Source organism: Mastigoproctus giganteus, chromosome 9 (genome assembly GCF_048544385.1).
Source record: "Mastigoproctus giganteus isolate SK-2022 chromosome 9, ASM4854438v1, whole genome shotgun sequence".
Lineage (NCBI taxonomy): Eukaryota > Metazoa > Arthropoda > Arachnida > Uropygi > Thelyphonidae > Mastigoproctus > Mastigoproctus giganteus.
Genome location: NC_143583.1, coordinates 34,015,133 through 34,038,988, shown reverse-complemented (window position 1 = coordinate 34,038,988; position 23,856 = coordinate 34,015,133). Strand labels below are relative to the sequence as shown.

The 23,856-nt window shown below is 36.7% G+C and overlaps 1 protein-coding gene across 1 annotated transcript in view; it reads right to left on the bottom strand.

Annotated features, from left to right (window-relative positions):
* The window catches only part of LOC150080140 (uncharacterized), a 930,549-nt gene that overhangs the window by 645,516 nt on the left and 261,177 nt on the right, over positions 1-23,856 (bottom strand). Inside the window, exon 3 of the mRNA XM_090381841.1 lies at positions 6,407-6,508. Coding sequence (XP_090237967.1) covers positions 6,407-6,508 — 102 coding nt within the window. The remainder of the gene's footprint in view (positions 1-6,406; positions 6,509-23,856) is intronic.

Here is a 23,856-nt window from a genome sequence, read left to right as displayed (position 1 = left end):
AAAGAAATCTCAAAGTAGTCATCTTTAAACGGGACAAGGAAAATCTGAGTAGAAATACGGCGGTTCCGGTTATTTTGGATCGCATATATTTCAACGAGAAAAATATGGAGCACCGAATAGTATGCTGAACGACAATAGTACATTCGGCGACAGGGTCAGTAAAATAACACCCTCTCGTGAATCCCCAATTCCGCTAGTCTACGAAGAAATATTGCCACTCTAAACACTGGTGCCATGAGCCACTCTCCCATCTAGGGTGTGAGGAACGGCCCCGATTTACGTCATCTAGGATTTGCAGTGCTTGGTGAAGTGGGCTAGCTGGCCGACAGGCAATAATTCATGAGAGAGAGAGAGAGAGAGAGAGAGAGAGAGAGAGAGACCTTAGATAAGGTAACATTAGGCTGAATTTCAATGAGAACAATACTCTGGCCTTATATCCTACAAAGCAGTGGTCAATAGCGAATAAACACACTTATCCTAAGAAGCAGGGATCCCAGCTGGTATCCCAGTACGAATATATATATATATAGAGAGAGAGAGAAACCGAAATGCGGGTATTCCTACAGCAATTTTTACACAGAGCATGGATACTATTTAAGTCGATCATGAGTACCAGCATTCACTGGACATCGAATGTCAAACTTATAATGCCATCCCTCGACCACTGAATTCCAAATGCATTCATTCACGTTCTATTTCTCTATCTCTGCCCAAGTACCGAACATCCAAGTACTTGTGTCTAATTCAAAATATTTTCGTAAACACAAGAGAGAGAGAAAAAAAAAATTAAATATATATATAAGTCACTGAAACGAAAAAAATTGCCTGAGAGTAATTTTCTCAAAGCAGCCGCTGTGATCCTGTTTCCCCCTTCTCCTAAATAAAAATTCTAATGCGCATGCGTTTCGATTATAATTAAAGGTATTTATAATAAGTTACCTACAGTAAAAAGCACAAACGTCAAAGCTGCCTAAAGAACAACAAAGCCAGTTTAGAAGGGATCCTGAAGAAGAACCACGAAAAAAAAAAAAAAAAAAAACACATAACATACCAACTGGGCAGCCCAGTATCATGGAAGACAGCAGGCAAGTTAGTGCAAGGAGAGACATAATTATGAAAATGGTTTCTAGGATGATGAGTAAGTCGACGTTATATATATATATATATATATATATATATATATATATATATATATATATATATATGATGGTGATAACTCTACTACACGAGGTCACCTGATGTATACGAATAAGTATTCTTATTCCATTACAGTTAGGTGTTGAACTGTATCGTATGCGCATATTGACGATGGCAGTGATTGATTTATGGAGCATTGGTAATTTTAAGAACTTTTCCAGGGCCGTTGTAGTTCTGATAAGAAGTTTGTAGAGTGCTTACTTGAGAAGCCACTATTCAGACACATACAGTTATACTGTGTATTACCAAACATACTATATATTCTTTTATTTATATTTTGTTTTTAACCGACTTCATTTTATTTATTTACTTACTCAATTTACTTTTTTCACGCCCTCTCTAAGCTTATCATCTGATTACTGTTAATAATATCTCTATCACACTTTCTCAATGATCTATATACTGGAATAAGCTTTCACCTGTACAGCACTGGATTTGTTTGTGTACTCTTCAAATTGACACTGAACAACAATGAAAATGTTTTTCAATAGAAATATAAAGGACTTTGCATTTTTAACACTTATTAAGTTACTAAAATAAATAAATAAATTTTCTGTTTATACTCTGTGACGACCACACGGTCAGAAGAGTTCACAAGATAGAGAGAATACAGGAAGCAGCACCGTATTTAGCAGGCAGGGACTTGAACCAGGTCAACTACATATTGCAATTTTCAAAAACTGAAGTTGACCACGTCTTTTTTAAAGTCATCTTTCGCATCACAAGGAAATGTATTACAGTAAAATATGTATTAAACGTATACAATACACCCTTATGTAGAAGGTCACTAAGTACAAAGGGGCTTTGATTATGAATCAAATGATTTGACTAAAAGGAATAAAACATTTACTTTTCGAAAACTAGAAAAGTAAAAACGAATTCCATGGCATTTTAATTTTTTTTTTTTTTTTTGATGATGAAGAAATTATTTAAAAAGGTGATAAATAATGTATATCTGTATAATAATGTATATTTATTTTTATACAAATATTAATTCGTTTTACTAACACTTGGCACGTGCTTTTAAATACAAGACAGGATTTTATATACCGGGCGTCCAAGTCAAAATTTTAAACGAATATTTAGAACTCAAGGTCAACTTATATGCCGATAAATTTCGGTTTCAATTACTCTCACGAATTTCAGACGGATATAAAAAGAAAACTTCAAAGACTGGTCAATCAGTCGGAGTTAAGTGTGAGTTACGTTGTTGGATATTAGTAGACTACTGCTCTTTTTTAAAGTTTCTGGTGTTGCCAATAATTTATTGTAGTTGAACATGCTTTAAAAATGTCACATCGGTGAATTAATTCACCGATAGCTTTGGTTGCAATGATTCGCAATGAAATTTCATTCTTTACACCCTTATTAAAGAATGCATATGAACTTTATTTTTTATTGCAGATAAATTGATCACAGCAAGAAGTGAGCTTCTCATATACGTTGAACTTATTGTTTTTTGCGTCTCAATGGATAGTTAAAAAAATAATAATAAATAAATAAATAAATAAAATAAACGTAAATATTTAGTGTCATTCGCTGTTCCCATGGAGAAAGAAGAATGACCGATGATGTCAACAACTGCCAATTTCGCATAACCGAAACTGAATGATGGACGGGGGGGGATGCAGGAAAAATGTGAGTATCCGAATATCCTATCATCCATTATACCAGTTATTAACACCTATTTTCTCGAGAAAATACCTGTTCCTCGAGAAACCTAGTCATTCGATGAGAAAAACGAGGATGACCCAATGGAAACAATCCATACGAGCTCTGAATCATAATCCGAATTTCCAGATCCAAAAATACCCGATCTTATAACTCAAAGTGAATTAAACTTTTGAGTTATAAGATCAGACTTTTAATTTAAACCTAAGACAGAGGCAGCACAGCATTACTGTGAACTAGGGTGAAGAAATGGAATGGAATTTAATACAAAAAAGATACAACTGTATCTGTATTTCATAAATGACAAAAAAGCTTTCTTTATATTTTACTATGGAAGATTCGCTTTGCTACTGTAATGCTTTTGATTGATTGCTTGATGACCACAGACTCTTCGAAATTAAGTCTAAAGACTGGTCTTCTTCACAATGTAAACATACATCCAACAGACCAATCGGTCATGCTGTCCACATATATAGAGTCCAGCATCGGGTCGGGTTGCAAGTCGGTTCTCAGATAATTTTGCGGTTCGCGGGCGTGGTTCCTGTTTTTTTAAATAATTCATTACCATGCGACACCGAAAGACCGGAATCAAATGGTTCAACAGAAAGAAAACGGTGGAAGGAAGACGATTTATTTGAAGTGGAAAATTTAAGCGATGAAAATGTTGAAACTCCATCTGGTGAAATCCAAATTATATCACAATGAAATTTCCATTACCAATTTCTGACAATGATGATTTTCAGTTGTTGAAGTGGTGGGGGAAAAAAGATTTTTCCCCTCCAAATCTTGCAGCTGTGGCTCGAAAATCCTTGTCATTCCTACCAGCAGTGTACCAAATGAAAGAAATTTTTCTGCAGCTGGTTTTCTAATTCAAGAAAGAGTACAGTTAAACCAAGAAACTGTTGATGCTTTTCTTCTTTCTGCAATAGCAGAAATGTGTAAAATTAATTGTTAATGAATTTTAATTTCATTTTATAATACGAAATTTTTAGAAATCTTTTTATATATTTATATATTCATTTTATATATTTAATTATTTATTACTTTTGTGTGTGCATTAAAAATATTAATATTGTTGATGATTGCTTTTGCATTATTATTGATGTGTAAAAAATTTAAGACAATTTTTTTTTTTTTTTTTTTTTTTATATGAACTTTTTTCGTTTTTGTTTTGCGGGTAGAAAACAATGCGGGATTGGTTCGGTTCCAGTTACTGCGATCTAATACAATGAACACGCAATAAAAACACGGAACTTCTCTTACGAAAAGTGCAGTACGATAAATACAAGCGGCACATTTGGGGAGATTTCAAAATTATCGAGATCCTTTTAGGTCTACAATGTGGCTATACAAAATATTTTTGCTTTTTGTGCGAGTGGGACAATCGAGCCAAAACCATTCATTACAAAAATAAGATTTGGGCGACTCATATGAACCTTGCGCCTGAAAAGAAATATGTCATTTACAAGCCATTAGTTGATCGAAAAACCTATTTTAAAATGGCACCACATAAAGTTAGGTGTCTAATTAAAAATTGTGAATAAACTATGGACAGGAAATAGGGATGGTTTGTAATATTTAAACTAAAGTTCCCATGCATTAGTGATACCAAAATCAAGGAAGTTATATTCGTTAATCCGAAGAACAGAGAGTGACTGAAAGATAAATATTTATTGCAAGCCTACCAAAATCTTGGTTGTAATAATCGTACTTGAGAATTTATAACAAACCTACTGAAATCTTGGTTGCAGTATGTCTCTAAAAATACACTTCCGCCATTCTCATTTAGACTTTTCTCCAGATAAGATAACCATGGTCATGTTAGAAATAAATACGGCAAATGTTTTCAATATTATCATCAAGGTATTACGTATATTGAAGAAACGTCCCAAAGAAGATGAGAGCCCTGGACATTGATCAGAAGACAGTAAAGTTCCACTGTTGATAAAAGACATAGTCACCTTTGAAAGCTACAGTGTTTAAATCGCTTTTAATTTGTAATATTTCTTGTGTATTTTTAATTTCATGTATTTTATTTTTATTTATATTTTAATCGCTTTTAACTCTGCGTTCAAAGTGCATTTTTATTTTTACATCAAAATTTTATCCTAATTTAATCAAGTTTTCATCATATACGGTTGGTGCATTCAATTGCAGTTAGTATGAGTCGTAATAACTTTTCTAACCCCTCAAGGCATATTGAAGAATTGATCAGAAGCTCTTGATCATTACAATAGAAAAGAAAATTAAAAATAAATTAAAATAATAATAATTCACTATATTTTACGCCGTTTATACTTGTAAAAATTTAATTAAAAGTTTCAATAAGCGTATCCTATCTAAATCTGGTAGTATGCAATATATAAAACTTCAAACTTTGGATTCAGTTCAGCGAAAACCTGAGATATACCATATTTCGGGAGGAAAAAAAAAAAGCTCAAAATTTGTTATCCAAAGTAATCTATTACAGCTATAATCTATGGGTTAATTCTTGAATGATTCACTAAATATATGATTCATTAATTCTTACCTACTCCCCCCCCCCTGTCCATGCAGCAAAAGTCTGACTTCCTTGCACTATATTGCGAATACTATTATATATACATGGAAATAATATATACATGGAAATAATGAAATCAAATAACACATATTACTGCATTACTTATGACAGTACGTAATGCTGTTAATCTGTACTTAGAATAATGTTATGTATAAATTGGTTCACTCAAAAAAACACAAACAAATAATAATAATAATAAAACTACCCACAATACATGAATATCGATATCGCACAAATCTAGAAACTTTAAGTGGAGAACTCGAGTATTTTATATGCAACCTACGGACTTAACGCTTGAGTTCGCCTGCTTACTTTTTTGCCTGCTCACCGTGTCCAAATTGGTTGTGCAGGGGACGCCCTTTCTTCTATGTGTTAGTGGTAATGCTAGCATCGTAAATGTGTTGTTTCCGGCCTAATATCGTAAACCACGGCTTGTAAGGTGGTTACGATGACAAACGATATTTTATCACGTTCGTGTTGCTCAAAGTGGCTTCACAGTTGTTGGCGATAACTGAGACATAAGATCAAGAAACTAACAGAGGAATCCAAACTTACAAACTAGGAATCTAAAGACACAGACATGACGCGACCACACCCACATATACGCGATTACGGTAGATCGAAGCACCTTTACTTATTTATTTTTTCTCTTTGGTATAAATAATTATTCCCCCATGTGAATAAATCCCCGGCTTACACAGCATTTGTCAAAAATATCACACACTCCAAATCGATGTCAAGAAGGTATCTCTAATGTGTAAAATAGCAATAATGAATCCGCCTCAGTATAAACAAAATTATGTGATGTATATATTTTTTGAGATATAGGAATGAATAGTCATGTGAGTATTTTCTTTATTATTATTATTATTATTTTACTTTCAATAAATAAAAATAAAGTTGTGTTCTCTGATGTCTACGGCCTCTTTCCTTCTAGAAAGTACACTCTTGATCTGTTAAACAAAGACAAGTACTTACTTATCCTCTGCGACCTTCCTTCAGTTGGTCTTTCACGAATAGGCACTGTGGTGGGTTTTGCAACTATTATTTCTGCCAACCGGTACGGTGTGTTGGCCTTTCCTGAAACATTCAAAATGCACATATTAAATTATTTAAATTTTTTTTTTTCTAAAACAAGATAAGCACTATTAAATTTCTGATTATTCAGATAAGATATACAATTGTAAATATGCCTGTTAGCATGAATCAGTGGCGTGCGCATAAATTTAATATACGGTATAAGATCTGCATCCTTTTTTATATAGCACAGATGAAGAAAAACGCAAAGTTTACGAAAAGGTACTGATTTTTGAAATTGTAAGGTTAGGTTACCAAGACAAGCCTTATGTTGCATTCCGAATAAGTAATAATTCTTTAAACAGAGAAATATGTTACTAATTAGTAAGCGGCGGCGTCAACGCCCCCTCCTTCAATGCATCTTCGTATGACTTTGCATCTTTCTTTATCTGTACTATACAGTACAGTATTATTTTCAGAAACGTTAAATTTAATTACATTTAACGAGGAGCGGGTAATTCGAAGATAGAATATTTCGAGAGAAGCAATACAGTGCTTTTAAATTCCTGGCTAATGGGCAGTTAATCTCACTAGCAAAAAAGTCGCGTGAATCCATGTTCAAATCCTATTACCTCACATAATGGTTCCCATCCAATTGTTTTTGTAACTGATTTTTTTTTTTTTTAAGCTGTTAAACTAACTCCTATTTTTCGCAGTTAATATTCTTGCTCAATTAAATATAAAAATTTCTTATTGCTCAACCAAATTTCATCAACAACGCAATACTTTCTGCACCCTCAGGCACGTTGTTTGCTGTTTTGTAGCTGTTAATAATAATAATAATACTATCGCAACAGAATTAATAAAAGAATTATAATGTGATATTTTACACCTTACTAAATTAGAATGAATTTAAAGCAACGTTCAAACAAATCGTTCATTACGACGGTTTGTTTGAGCGATTTTACTAATTCGAGGGTTTAGTGTCAAACAACGTTAACTACAAAATCATTTTATAGTAAACGTTTTTGCAATTAACCAAGAAATAGTCATTTTACATTTTCTTGGTTTACTGGAAATGTGTTTATAGCCCATGCTAAGCATTATTATTTTTATAAAGTAAAACTAAAGTTGTCTCAAAACAAAAATGCAGTTTTGAAGTTAACGTTTTGACACTAAATTTCTACTTTGGTTTTAATTATGGCATGGTACTGATATAACTCGAAGTGGTGGGACGGAGATTCTTCAGTAATATTACACGCTGTTCCGCTGAATGATATCATCCATAATTTTACATGTTTTCGAATTACTGAAGAGCTACCGCTGAATGGTTGATATACCCTCTCCCCCACTGTTCGTTTCTCGCCCATTAAAAACTATTACAGTTCTTTGTTCATGACAAATCTCGCTAAGTCAATTTTGAAAAGGGTAAGCCAGAGGTTCCTAAAGTTTCTCGGTTCACGGCAGCCTTAGTGTCCCAGTAATTTTTTCTAGGCCAAAATAAATACTTAACACAGTGGTTTTCGAACATTTAATAATCTGATTCTCTGTGTGTGTGTATATATATATATATATATATATATATAGTGTCAAACAACGTATTTATACATTTATACATTTGTCAAACAAATTTATATATATATATATATAGGCTTAAACGTTTAACATAAAGAAAATAAATAAACAAATAAATAAATACTACTGGCTTATGTTTTATGTAGTTTTATTTTGAATTATCGGATATATATATATATATATATATGCAGGGTGTTTCAAAAGTGATAGTCAATAATTTAAAGGCGAACCGTAGAGACTACAATATGCAAAAAAAAGCCTAGTAAACATGGGTCCATAAGTGAATCGTTTTCGAGATATTGCACATTTTTAGTTGGGATCCACCATGACTTGTTTGTTTAGATTAGGTTATGCTCATTCTCTCCCTTTTCCCTTTCTCAATGCTCTGAGACGTAGCAGGCATACTAGTACTTGTCAAAGGATAGTCAACGTGGAAAGGGGTAACAGCAACGAAGAGTATGCGGACATGCACTTCATGTATGGTAAAGCAAACGGCAGTGCACTTGAGGATGCATGTTTGTACCAAGAAGCATTTCCCCGCCGAAGGCAGCCCAACAGGCGCACATTCATCAGGGTACATCAACGTCTAAGAGAACATGGGCGCTTCGCACATGGAGTACGAGCAGGTAGGCCCAGAAGCATAACACCTGATGTTGAGGAAAGGGTGTTAGAAAGAACATCCTGTAACATCTGTAAAATCCTGTGGTGTTGAAACCAAAAATTAAAAATGTTTTTTCTTATGTTTCATAAAACCACCATTAGCAAAGGATTCACAGCTTTTTGTTAAACTAGTGCTCCCACAGTCAGTGGCGGATCTTAACAGAAAATGTGCATTATCTCGAAAACGGTTCATTTGCGGCCTGATGTTCACTCGGACTTTTTTGCTTATTTTAGTTTGTACTTTTCACCTTTAAATTATTGAACATAATTTTTGAAACACTGTACGTACACACACATATATGTTTTTTTTTTTTTTTAATGAAACCCCCAAACACGAAATGTATCAAAACCTAAGTACTTAGTACCGTGCATGGGTTGAAGGAGAAGTATGGGGGGAGGGGGATACCGGATATGATATAAAAAATATATGTTATATGATAGTTATTATAATAATATAATTATAATCAAATTTAAAATTCATAATGCCAATTATATATACTTATATAATAAAATTTTATTCTTTATATAGAGTTACTAAATAAACATCAATTATAGATCACCACAAAATTAAAAAGATATGGTACAATGGCTACCGTACACCTTTTTATAATTAAATAAATATATAAATTAAAAAAATAATAATAATAAATAAATAAAATAAAAATAAGTTTAAGTAACTTAATCCAAAATTACATAGCACCCCGGTTGAAAACCACTGCCGTAGGCTGATATTTTTTTGAAATTCTGTAGTCGGGGGGGAGGATAGTGTTTAGGGTAAGGCGACACCTGTGGTCTCCCACAACTGCATCATCTGCACTCTTGTGAAGTATACAGGACTCTGTAAATGCCAGAAATGTGTGTGTGGCATGTTGTAAGTGTTGGGTTCTGTTATTTCTATGGCTTCTTGGACGCAGGGCCCCTAATGGGTCCCTACGTTGCCCGCCACCACCACCACTGGGAGGTGAGCCAGGCTCCAATCATACACTAACTGGCCTCTGCCAGGGTCGCTTGAGCTTCCTGACAGAGGCCACAAAAAAAAAAAAAAATGTTGAAGAGAGTTCACAGGGAATAAGATTATTGTTGTTATTTGGTTTTTTTTTAGGAGCATTAGCAACTATGGCCATATTGCTCCGGAGATATGCGGTGGTCATTATCTGACCTTTCCGCATCCTCCGTATTGGTGGCTCACGGGGTCGAACCCCGGTCTAATCAAGAAGCGTGTGCTACGCACTGCTGCTCCTGCCCACCTGGCTACGGAGGCGCCCAGGGAATAAGAGAGGAGGAGGAGGTCAGACTGTGGGGTGAAAGAAAGTTAAACTAATAGTGAAGACAGTCCACCATGGATTTAGGCGAAGTAGGGGTAGGGAAGGGAATTAAAAGTTGCAGGAGCCCCTGTGTATTGATCTAGCACCCAGTTGGGTGCCAGCATGAATTCTACCCATAAAGGGTTTGCAGTATTGTTTCTGTAGCACAGATTTGCATTTATCCTACCCCCGAAGGGGTTAACAGGGAGTGGGGAGTATTCTGGAATGTCCTAGCAGCGGTGAGCTTGGCAAGCCTTGTGGTGAAGACAGCTTGGGCAATTCGAGTGAACGCTATATATTTATCTCCGTCCTTTAGTAGATCTTGCTCCTGATTGAGGGGGAGTGCCTTGGATAACAGCAAACAGTTGTAACCGGTGGTTTTCATAGGAGGGGCACTCATATATAACGTGGGCCCAGGACTCCTCATCTCCACAATGGCAAAAGGGATGTGGTTCGATACCCACAGAGTTGAGTTTTTGCTGGAATGATCTGTGTCCTGTTAATAAAAAGGTTGCTTGTAATGCAGGTGAGTACCAGGAAGGAGGCTTGGGAAAGGTTATTGTTGTTGTTATTTGGTTTTTAGGAGCATTAGCAACTAAGGCCATATTGCTCCGGGGATATGCGTTTGTCATTCCCTGACCTTTCCGCATCCTCCGAATTTGGTGGTCACGGGCTCGAACCCCGGTCTAATCAAGAAGCGTGTGCTACGCACTGCTACTCCTGCCCACCTGGCTACGGACGCGCCTTGGGAAAGGTGAAGCTGACTGAGGGGAAGAACTTCTTGGTTATTTCTCCTTTGTGGGTTGAATTCCTGGATTCCTGCCAGAGGCCCTGCAAGTGATCTGAGATTCGTCTTTTTTCCTGTTTGTGGTCGCTTGTCAGGTCCAGTTGGAGATTAAGTAGCCTTTTTTCAGACGATGAAAAAGGCCTCTTTTGGCAACTTCAAGGTATAGGAGCATATACCCTGCGATTTGCTGCTATTATATAAATATATAAGCATGTTTCATATTATTATTATTACTGCTGAAATCAGAATCCTTCAGTAATATGACACGCCGTCCGAATGGAAAAGGAGGAGGGAAAAAAAAAAAAAAAAAAAACTGTAGAAAAGGGAACTACAGTACAGGAAAATCTGAATATGCTTACTAATGTTCCTATGCCTTTAATGTAAAAAATTTCAAAATCGGGGGAAGGGGGGGGGGGAGTGACCAAGCGATTTTATCAAAAGCTATATATAAAAATTTAAAGGACGATAAACAGAAATACAGAAAGAGGGATATAGATCACTATGAATGCATCTATTCGGAAACAGATATAAATTTATATAAAAAAATAAAAATTGTCCCCCCCCCACTAAGGGATTAGAGGGCAGTGTCGGAGAATAATTACCGGGTTTCTCTAATTGACCAATCGGGTGTCAGTCGCTCAATTAATGATGCCATCTCTCTCTTCCCTTTCTTTCCTAGACAACTGATCATCGACAGAAGTTAATGTGTTCAAGAGACTGGCAGAAGTCTCGGAACGTGACTAATTAACAAAGGTAATAATAATTGCGATGTTACAATGAATTAACTGGTACTATAAAACCCTTTATCGTAATAGAGGACTGGATCCCATGAAGTAAAGGTCATGAGATCCAGTCTCATGACGTTTACTTCATGGGATCCAGTCCTCTATTACGATAAAGGGTTTTAATTATTTATTACGATAAAGGGTTTTAATAAAGAATTTTAGTTATCCACTGTACACTGCGATATATCGCACCACTAGCTTTACTTACAACGGGGATTCTTAAAATGTGTCACAATTTAAGAATCCAGGAAAGCAACTTGGAGAGGGTCACAATTTTTTTTTTCAAATTTTGCCTTAGGTTATTGTTTTTTGTTTATTTACAATGAAACTGTTTTATTTTATAAAACTTTACGGTTAAAATGTAGATTAAAATTTAACTGTTAAAAGTCAACAGTATATTTATTTCTTTTTCAAATGTAATTCAGGAGAAATAATTAGTTTTATTCATGGAGGGGGGGGGGGGCATCGCAAAGTTTGAGAACACCCGACACTAAAAAAGTGCCATTATTAATTTACTCTTTTTTTCTCTCAAGTTTTCTTTCTCTCTCTCTCTTTTTTTTTTTTTTTTTTTTTTAAACACAATTATAGTTCATCTCTCAAGCTTATATATCAGGGTCAACAATCCGTTTGTTGCTGTCGAAATTCCTAAGAAAAAGTTGTAGAGTTCCCGAAATTACAGAGATACATATAAAATTCATTGTAATAGAAGGGTCTCCCTAGTGCCGGAATAGATCTGAATAGTGTAAATGCATACAATTCGAAAATCGGATTTCTTTCGAATCTCCGTTAACAATTCACTTGATTTATGCATTTCGATATGGGAAAAAAAAATCAATTTTAGGCAAAGAAGTCTTTCCATTTCAACAGCTACATACGATGGTAGTAGAAAGAATTTTCCTTCTGCAGCGCAGGCGAAGCAGTGAGAGAAACCAACAGCGGCACGAGCCAGACGAATTTCCATTTTTTTGTGTTGCCGCTTCCTTCGGGGCTTTGCCGAGGCTACGACCAGTTTACATGTAAATTCAAAAATTTCAGCATAGTACGTACACTCCGGCTTCATTTGATGGCACACTCTCTCCGGCACCTCCCAAATCATGCAACTTGCATGAGATGCGACCGGAGGCTTTTCTGCATTTAATGAAGGGCGACTCTTCTTTTGGCACCTTTCCCTTTCTCGTCCACTCAGTTACCACCAAACTCGACCAATTTCAAGAAGGGAATATTTCACTGCACACCGTGGCTTTCGAATTTCCACTTGCCCGTGGGAACACTGCTGTGAACGAGACCTTCCCATTTCGGTGTTGACAGGCTGCCAAGGACAGAACGCTGCCACATTTCGGTTGCGATGATGGACCGCGCCGCCAGCAAACACACAGATGATTGCTGCTTTTACACCTGCACTTGCTCCTCTTGATAGACAGCATAATATTTTTTTTCTTCAACTGAGGTTATTGATAACTTTAACTAGCAAGATTTTTTTTCCAACTTTAACTAGAAGATTTTTTCCCTTGTGAATACAATTTGCGAAACTTTTGCGAAAGCAATAAAAATTTAACACGAACACAAAACTCAATATATTCTGAAATTCTGATTTACTATTTACATATCCAATACATAAATATTTACTAATCGGACAAGTGTGTCCGATATAAATCTGTTATCAATTTTACTTAATATTATTACCACCAATTACTTTACCCTTTCAGTTTAGAGTTAAGGAAGTATGCGTATTCATATATCAACATTTTGAATCTTCCAAAAGAGAAAAAAATGTAGTGTTTAAGAAGCAAAATGGAAAATAATTGGAATAAATAAATGTCTCTGTGAATGTGCACAACTTGATCATTATAAAATTATTACATTTAACACACGGTGTAATATACACATTCTCGTCCTCCCCACGCATGAATTTCTTACGAAACCCCTGAGGAGGGGGCGGCAGAACAGAAAAGTTCTCTTTCTTGATCGTCTCGAACGAAAAAGAAGGAAACTAAGTTTGTTATTATCAGTCAGTAAAACGAGGAGATTCCGTATTTTACTTCGCTCCAAAAGAACTAGAAGAGACCACACTGGATTACAGCATATTTTTAAATTCAGTTTCGCTAAGGTCATGAAAAATCATACAAAGAAGTAAGACAAACAAAATGCACTTTTCTCGGATTTTCATAGTATAATATACATTTAATAAGAAATAATTCACGAAATTTGAATTTTCCAACTTAAGAAACAGTCATATACTACACATATATGCAGCGGTGAAACTAGAAAAAGTGGGCCCAATGCAAAGTTTAGTGTGGGGCCCTGAAAATATTTGTTTTGGTAAAAATAAAAAAAATTAACAATACAACGGTAAACATGATACTCAGAAATATTATAGGTACAATAGTAATACTATAATCAATAATGACCCCCCCAATAAATGGGGCCCTGCAGTCACAAATCCTTAAAAATTGCCCTGGAAGCAGCAGCTATGCTAACACCATTGGCTGCATTGGCATAGTTACGCCACTGCATATATGTCAGGGTGGAATATATGGCTGAATTTGTCATGTGCAGGCAGTTGATCACTCTAATGTCTAACAAGGCCTTCCAGGTGTCTTCAATGGACAGGGTCTCAGAAGGTCCTGTCCATTGTTCGTAGGTGATCAAGCAGTGTACCAAGAGTTGACCAGTGAGGTTATGTTTAAGGCAAGGTTAAAAAACAACACAATTGCAGTAATACTGTAATAGCAGAAACACGAGTCTGAGTTTTTATTTTTAACTCCTAATATCGATTACTTTGATCACAGTTAGTCTGTTTATATTGTTTATCATCTATCATATCTTCGTGTGTGTGTGTGTTGAACCAATACCATTTCCATATCGTGCAGCTGAAAATCCCGGAGATAACTCCCAAAGAAAAGTGCATCCCTTATCTCGTGAAATCGGCAAGAAAGCCAGTGTTTTTCAAGATTTTTTACTCTCAAAACACCAAGTTTTGTGAAACACCAGTTGCAAAACGCTACACTGGATTCACTTCCCAAAGGTATTTTAAACAGGTCTCTCCTAACGAGTTAAAAGTGTCGAACCCACTGTATTGTGACGAAAGCATGAATCTGAGAGATTGAAGGGCCAATATTGAAACATGTCACCACTTACATAGGCGAAAACGACATGTATGTTCGTATGCCTACCGAAGTCTGTCGGCGGATAACGTTTAAAACTGGTTCAACCGCATTGATTTACAAGAGTTATGCATTCCAAAGCATTCCAAATAAGGAGCAGTCTATCTTCCCTTCGAAGTGCAGCACTGTTGTTTTAGTGTGGGAGTGAGATCTATTTTCTACATGATAAAAAGAGAATACACTTAAGTTTCTTTTGCCATGTATAAAACGATGTTTTTTTTTTTTTTTTTTTGGTACTACATGAAAGCAATGACAATAGTCTCCCTGAAGGCATGTTCTAAACAATTTATTATGCATCAACGAAAATGATTACAATAAACTATCCAGTGGAGATTTGGGTGGCCTTGATTTAGTGTTTTTAAGACGCAGCATGCTTCCCGCGTTCACATTGGTTATTGATTTAAGAGAATATGCTCCCCACTTTATTATCATTCGTATAACCATGGAATGTCACCCAACACATGCATAAAAAAAAAAATCCTCACATTTATCTGTGATAGCTGCTGACACATTAAAGCACTTCATGCAGCCGACATACACACTCACGCATATATTTATTTATTTAATAAAACACACTATAAAAAAGGCCCGGATGACAAGGCGTTGCAATTAAAAAGGCGCTAGGATATTTCACGCTTACTTTTAGCATACGACTATTTGTGCCGCCGTAGCCTAGTTGTCAGGCGCGCGGGTGCATAAGTACACGTGCCTTGAGTGACCGGGGTTAAAGCCCGTGACTGCTGAATACGGTGCTGTTTCTTGTATTCTGTCTATCCTGTGAACTTCTCTGATCATTTGGTCGTCCCGGAGTATAAACAAAAAATTTATTTATTTGTCATATGTTTTTTTTTTTTTTTTTTTTTTGGGTCATATCTGAGCTGAAGTTTTTGAACTTCATGTCAAAATTAGACTTTACAATTTGCTTTATGAGTTACTTTGTTCACAATAGGAAAGTTGTTACCAGCTTCGGTTTAAGTGTACACATGTATATATGTCATCTGTACTTCTGAAACGAACGTGAATGGATTTTATTTGAAGAAAAGAAAACAAAATAAAAACAAGTCAGGCACTATGTACGTTATATTCCGGTGCATTCAATTTCTTATATTAATTGATTTGTTTTTATCTTATTAATAAAAGTGAAAAGTAAATAACCAATTATTTTGTTACCAATTAATTAGTAATTTATTAACTAATAATACACAAAAGTTTGTTTTCACTTTACTGCAAATCTCACAACCTAATTTCACTTAACGTTTTGTAATACTTTGTAATAACAACACATGAAGTGCTACAGGTATTGCAGGCTCTGTGATGTAAAAAATTACACAAATAGCAACTGTACAATTACACAAATAGCAACTGATCGTAAGCTGATATCACAATTTCGTAATGCGCTTTATTTATTTCTTCTTGTTATTTTAAATAGGGAGAAATAAATAAAACGCAGTACGAAATATAACATGTATTTCAACAGAAATGGGATCAGTATAATAAGTGAATAGTAACAATTCATGCATATATTTAATAAACTGATTACATAGCGAGCTTCGTAAAGCAACTTTTTAGCGCGAAACAAGAACATTTTGTTTCTGCGCATCCGCCATACTGAACATTCATTCCTCCCATCAACGCAAAGGAACAAATATAATATCTAGAGCTTCAACTACAATATACGCTATATGCAAGCCTATTTAATATGCACAAAAAATAAAATAAAATAAAATAAATAAATAAAATAATAATAAAAGAAATAATAATTGCGGGTTAATTTGGGATGGCTCGATAAATCTATCTAAAAGACCGAAATATAAGATTTCATGAAAATCTTTTCATTGGCAGTCCAGTTATTATATGCAGATGGATAGGCGGAAGGATGCACAGACATGATGAACACAACGGGCGCTTAGGAATATATATGCAAATGCGCAGCACTACTTATATATATATATATATATATATATATATATATATATATATACACGCATATTTAATATGCATATTGAAATTTTTTCCCGCCTTTATTTTATTTTATTTTTTTATTTTAATGGTTACTACATTTTCGGCTATCTTCAATCTTCCTTTTTAGGCTGTGGCTTTCCGGCTTTCGTACTACCATCATCTTTATTGTCATATTTTTTAATATGCATATACAGGTAGCCCTTTACTAATTGAGCCCCGGGACCCTGATGGTACAGGAACAAGGCAACTTGACTAGCATTACCATCATTGGTGTGAACTACCATACATGCGCCAAAGATGTAACATACCAAAGGTAACTACCAAGTGAAGAACAACTTGACGAGTTACCCGTCTTTGCACCCTTTTCAAGAAGCTCGATGTCTTTCTTTAGGTGCGGTCTCCATACTTGAAAACAGTATTCTAAGTGTGGTCTAACAAAAGCCTTATATAATGGGATTATCACGTACCTATCTCTACTTGCAAAAGTTCGATAGATCATCGATAGGACACCATGGGCCTTCCTTGCACCTGTTTACAATGCTCAGAGAATTTCATCTCTGACCGTATCGTAACACCCAAGTCTCTTTCCTCCCAGTACTGGGTTTAGTTGAACTCCACCAAGTGAATAAGTTATTTTGGGATTATTGTTTCGAAGGTGTAATACCTTACACTTTGTTGGATTAAAGCATAGCTGCCATTTTTCTGACCGTTCCTGAAGTCTATCTAGGTCTCTCTGAAGAAGCTCAGCTTGACAGTGATCATTAACTACTCTACCAATTTTAACAACATCTGCAAATTTAGACATCGACGTCGTTTATGAAAATTAAAAACAACAGTGGTCCTAATACTGATCCTTGGGGAACCCCACTTCTTACATCAACCCAATCTGAGGAATAGCCATTTATCACAACCCTCTACCTCCTGCCCTGTAGCCATCCTGCTATCATCTAATGATGTTCCCAGTGATTCCAACCTGTTCCAGCTTTTAAAGCAACCGCTCATGTGGGACTGAGTCAAAAGCTTTGCTGAAATCTAAATAAACAATGTCGAAATTATTTCCTAAATCCAGCTCGTGAGTGACCCTTTCAAAATAGCGAATCAGATTTGTTAAACATGATTTTCCCTTTACAAAACCATGCTGAGTATCCTTGAGAATTTCAATTCGATCCAAATGATCCTGAATTCCACCCTTGATCATTACCACCATGATTTTCCCTACCACTGAAGCAGACTGACAGGTCAATAATTTCCCACTTCACTCTTAGAACCACCCTTATGTATGGGAGATACACTGGCACTTTTCTAATCCAAGGGAATCTCCCCAGAGTCTTGTGATGCTCTCGCATGATTAGCCTCAATGGTTCAATGCACTCACTTGCCGCCTCCCTTAAGATCATAGGGTATATTCCATCAACTCCAGGAGCATTACTGGCCTGTAGGCTCAAAAGTTTTTTCATTAAATAATCTTGCGAAATTACAACATCATTAATTACATATTTTTCAGCTTCGCTCCCACAATTTCCCATTTCCACAAAAGGTTTTTCATTTGTAAATATCGATGCAAAATAACTGTTGAGTTCATCTGCAACGACAGCTGGTGTATTTAATACTATCCCCTTTCCCTTACGTAAAGGTCCGATCTGGTTTGTCCTGTTCTTCTTGGCATTTATATATGTGAAGAATTCCTTATCCCCCCCCTTTGCTCTGTTTGCTAGTGATTTCTGATAAACTACCTTTGCCTGTCGAAACTTTTCTGTGGCTCTATTTCAGATCACCTTATAGCTATTAAGTACTTCAGTATTTTTTATTGCTCTAACTTTTCCATGCCACCTTTTTCTCCTCAAGTAATGTGGCAAGTTCACTATTCATCCAACTTGGAACCCTCCTCATGGAGTATTTTTTTAATGATATACAGGGTGATTCACTACCAGTGCGACAAACTTGCAGGAGGTGTAGGGGTCACAAAGACGAATCGGAATCACATAGCATTGCAGGGTCCGAAATGCCTTCGTCATGCGGTAGAGGACGTTGAACGGAAGGTCGCGTGAACAGCGATCTCGCTGGAAGTCAGCATTTGCGAACCGTTTCTATTGAAGAAACCAAGTAGCAAAAGTCCTCCGGAGTGGATAATCCGCAGGCTCCAATGATTGGACGCGTTGCAGATGGTATGAACTCATTTGGTTTGTTGACAGTATCCTCCATACAGTGGATTGGGAAATACCCAATCGTTGGCCTATCGCTCGAGTACTGGTACTCGGATTGCCTTCTGCAAGACGTAGGACATTCTCCTCATTGTCTGGCGTCCTCGTCGTTCGCCCTCGATTCATGGTACCTCTCGTGAAACAACCAGCCTCACGTAACCTTCTGTGCACACGTACGAAAATCGTATGATAAGGAGCACGCCTGTGCGGGAAATGTTCCTGGTACAAGTGCAGAGCGGCGCGCCCATTACAGTCCGCAGCTCCATATGCGAGGTGCATGTCGGCCAGTTCAACGTTTGAATACTCGTCCATCCTACTGCCTCGGGAACCGGTTCGCAAATGCTGACTTCCAGCGGGATCGCTGTTCACGCGACCTCCCGCTCAACGTCCTCTACCGCATGACGAAGACATTTCGGACACTGCAATGCTATGTGATTCCGATTCGTCTTTGTGCCCCCTACACCTCCTGCAAGTTTGTCGCACTGGTAGGGAATCACCCTGTATACGCATTCAAGGCTGTTGTTGTTGTTATTTGGTTTTTAGCAGCATTAGCAACTAAGGCCATATTGTTCCATGATATGCAGTGGTCATTCCTTGACCTTTTCGCATCCTCCGTATTTGGTGGTGACGGGCTCGAACCCCGGTCGTCGCACTCAGGCTGCTTCTGATAAGAAGCATTACCCCACCACCCATTCTATCTACCCTATCCTTCCTAAATACATTATACAAGCCGTACTGAAACTCATCATCCCCAATTTCCGGGTAGTACCACGTCTCCGTAAGCCCGCGTTACTTGTTTTAACCTGCAATTCGAATTCGCTCATTTTATTGACTGCACTTCTAACATTACTGTATAAACAATTAAGACTTGCTGTTCTTGTATATTTAACAACCCTAACACAACCCTTGAAGATTTTTAGGCTCTCTTCCCTGGCATTAGCTACCCGCTCACTTGAAACGTTTCTATCCACAGAACGTCTAGATAATATGTCCAGTTGAGGTAACAGATAAGAACTCTTGAATTACGTGCAAGAGTTACTTTGACCAATATTATCAGATAAACGCGTGTCAATATTACCCACATCCCCCCTAACTAGCAGTTTCCCTGAACCTCTAAGGTATCCTCAATAATACTGGCAAAAACCTTTGTACCACATTTGTTTAAGTGTATCCCGTCTCTACAAAACAAATTCCTTCTACCTACAAGTGTGGGCCATGCTGACAGAAATTTCCCCCCTAAAGCCTTGCAGAGTCCTTCAAGTCTTGAGTTAATCCACAAAGCGTTTAACCTATAATCCCTCCTATCGTGTCTGGGCAGAATTGCAGACACATAGACATTGTGGCCCAGCTCGCGGCATTTCCTCAGCATGGTCCTGTATTTTTCCAACAAATCGTCAGATCATGTACGTTTAATATCATTAGTCTCCCCATGAATAATAATATTCTCTTTACCCACCTTAAAATCTGACAATCTGTTGGTGACATCATTAATAGTTGCTCTCGGCAGACATACCCTGGTTCTACTTCACCTATCCTTATTGTAGATTCGGGCCCGGCTCCTGGTGGCATTTGCCCATATGGTGACTGCTCCCTTGTGGTCTGACTAACAATAACAACATATTACACTTTACTAACATTCTTGCATTTCACACATTTTCAGGCCCCTTGTAGAAGTTTGACATCAATTACAGAGCACACAGGTGGAGATGGGCGGAAGCCCAGGGGCCGCCATCGACATGAATATACATATACCTAAACATCATTGCTGACCAGGTAGACCCTATCATGGCAACGGTCTTCTCCTCTGGCGGTGACGTCTTTCAACAGGATAATGCGCCATGCTACACCACCCGGATTGTTCTAGACTGGTTCGCAGAACATGAGGAAGACTTCCAGGTATTGCTCTGCCCTCCAAATTTTCAAAGACATCAGTCCCATCGGGCATCTGTGATTTGTATTGGAACAGCACTCCGATCTGCGCGTCTCAAGCACGGACCTTACAGGAGTTAAAGGATCTGCTGGTTACATATTGGTACCAGATACCACGAGACACATTTAGAAATCTTGTAGCGTCCATGCCTCGCCGGATACGAGCTGTTTTGGCTGCACGTGGAGGACCAACATCATATTAGGTAGGTAGTCATAATGTTTTCGCTCATCGGTGTAAATGGTACGATAAGCGGTGTTGTTATTGAAGGAACGCTCCATTTCCTGAAAAGGATAGATGAATATAATAAAATGACCGATCAGTGCATAAGAAATAAAGAACCGGTCGTTTACAAATATTGATATCTACCCCAAGTTATAAATCATTACTCTCCATTTATTTAAACGTAAGGTATTGTCCCTACACAGCGTGAAGGCATGATACAAATTAAAATGCATCCATTTCAGTGAGATTTACACATGCATTCAAATTTGCATTAACACAGGAAGTTTGATTCTGTAAAAAAAACATAGAAATGTTTTTTCCCCCTTTTTTACAGATTTTTGATGGACTTATATATTCAGGTAAAATGTTACAAGTGACGGCTGAAAACACGTATATTTATTTAGCTAGGTCAACACGAATATCACCAGGAATCATCTATACTTATTTTACAGTTTATAACCGTTATTTCCAGATTCAGGCTGGAATCGCATACAATTTTACAGAGACACAGTAAAATACCTGGTATTTACCCCCATAAAATTGTAATTGTCGTCCGTATAACGTAAGTATATGACAATATTTCTTACAGATTGCATTACATAAGATTGACACTCGTAGGTGATGACGTAATATTGCATCAGCTGTTTACTTTCAGCTGTATAAGCACGCTCTGCAAGAGTTGCAGTCATTCCTCGCTTGTCAGGATGGCGAGTTACGTGCAGTTGACGCCACGAAGAAAGAGTGATATTGTTGTTTTACGTGAGGAAAGATGTTCTCGTCATGTTGCTTATAGAGCGGTGTTTCCCAACGTGGGTCCCACGCCCCACATGGGGGAAATTTGATTGTTCAGGGGGGCAATACAAAAATTGCTCGTCTAGAGTTTAAAACAACCGCCTACTATGACTTAACTTGTACAAAAGAAGAATTGTTGGTAAAGTCTCTGTCTATTGCTCATACTGCAACTGTCAATCGGAGAGTTATGAAATTTCTTTACTCATTGCTAAATCTGGGAAAAATCATACTATAGGAGAGAATTTAATCAAACCATCAATATCAGCATTTCTTAAAACAGTTCTGGAAAAAGATGACAAAGACGTGAAAGCTATGCCACTTGATAACAATACTGTTAGCAGAAGAATAGATGAAATGAGTGAAGATATTGAAATACAACTTGTTGGAAAGCTGAAAACAAGAAAATTTTCAGTGAAAATGGATGACTCAACTTTGAGAGACAGTGAAGCCGTACTGATAAATTATGTAAGATATATTGATAAAGGTAATTTTTCTGAAGAAATGTTATTCTGTAAATCATTAGAGAGCACCACTACCTCCAAAGATATATATAATAAGCTAAAAAATTACTTAGATGACAATAATATATCAATGAAAAATATAACATCTTGTGCTGCAGATGGTGCTCCTAATATGATGGGCAAGAAAAATGGCTGCTTAAAATTGATGAAAGATGAGAATCCAGAAATGCTTCTTGTGCATTGTGTTATTCACAGGGAAAACTTGTCTCTTCAAGCTTTTTTGTGAAGAACAAAATGAAGACCATGTGAGACTTCACACTGAAGTAAGGTGGCTCTCGAAAGGGGACTGCTTGAAAAGATTTATGGAACTATTTGATACTATTAGTGACTTTTTAAGTGACAAACCTAAAATGAAGCATCTGTTAACGGTTGATGGTAAAGCATTTGTGAGTTATTTAGCCGATATCTTTGAAAAACTAAATATATTAAATAATCAACTTCAAGTAACAAATAAAAAACTCTCGTCGATGCAAAAGCGAAGACATTTGGTTTCATTACATTTATTAAATTATGTCAAAAATATATTTTTAAAAAAGTTTGAACAGTTTCGTTGTCTGCAAAAACGTGAAGTGACTGATACCGCTGTATTTGTTATTGTTGATCATCTGAAAATTCTGTCCGATGATTTAAAAGAAAGGTTTTCTGATTTAAAACAAATTGATTTTCCAACCTGGATGATGCAACCAATGTTAGTGGATTTGTCTGATGTATCAATGCAGTACCAAGAAGAATTCTCAGAAATGCAAAATGATGAGTCAGTTAAAACTTTATTCAATATAAAAGAAGCGATGGCATGGCTTTGTGATGAAACAGAAATTAAATACCCAAATTCAACCAACTTTGCAAAAGAGCTATTGTTACCATTTCCATCTTCATAGTTAGCTGAATGTGGGTTTAGTGCCATAAATGATTTGTTACTAAAGAAAAGAAATCGACTGGATATCACGTCTATTATATGTTTTGAAAATTTACTTACTATTTTTTTCTTAATAATTTCCTAATGATTTCTTCCTAAAATCTAAGTCTCGTGTCCTGAACAAGTTGTAATTAGGCTTCATTTAGGGAATAATTCAATTTTTGAATATAAAAAATATGTATATCGGTGTTTCTTAACGTTACATAGGGGGCATCAGAATTTTAGAAAGACTTAGGTGGGGCATGGTAAAAAAAAGGTTGGGAAACACTGTTATAGAGTGTCTTGTAATCAGTCGACAGTGAGTAGATTTCTTTTCAAACTCAAGAATACTGGTTCTGCTGATAGGAAAAAAAGGAACCGGATGCAAACAAGTCGCTACGCAAAAACAGGACCGCGTTTTGAAGCGCTTATGCCTTAAAAACCGTAAAGCTTCTTCATCTGAGCTGAAACGAAAATGGGAAGAACATACAGAAGTGGTAGCAAGTGCAGTAACAGTCAGAAGATGCCACACCCATGTCCTCAAACGACTCTGTTATGACCAAAGCAGTATGGCCTGGCGCGTTGTCTTGCTGGTACAGGTATGGGCCTTCCA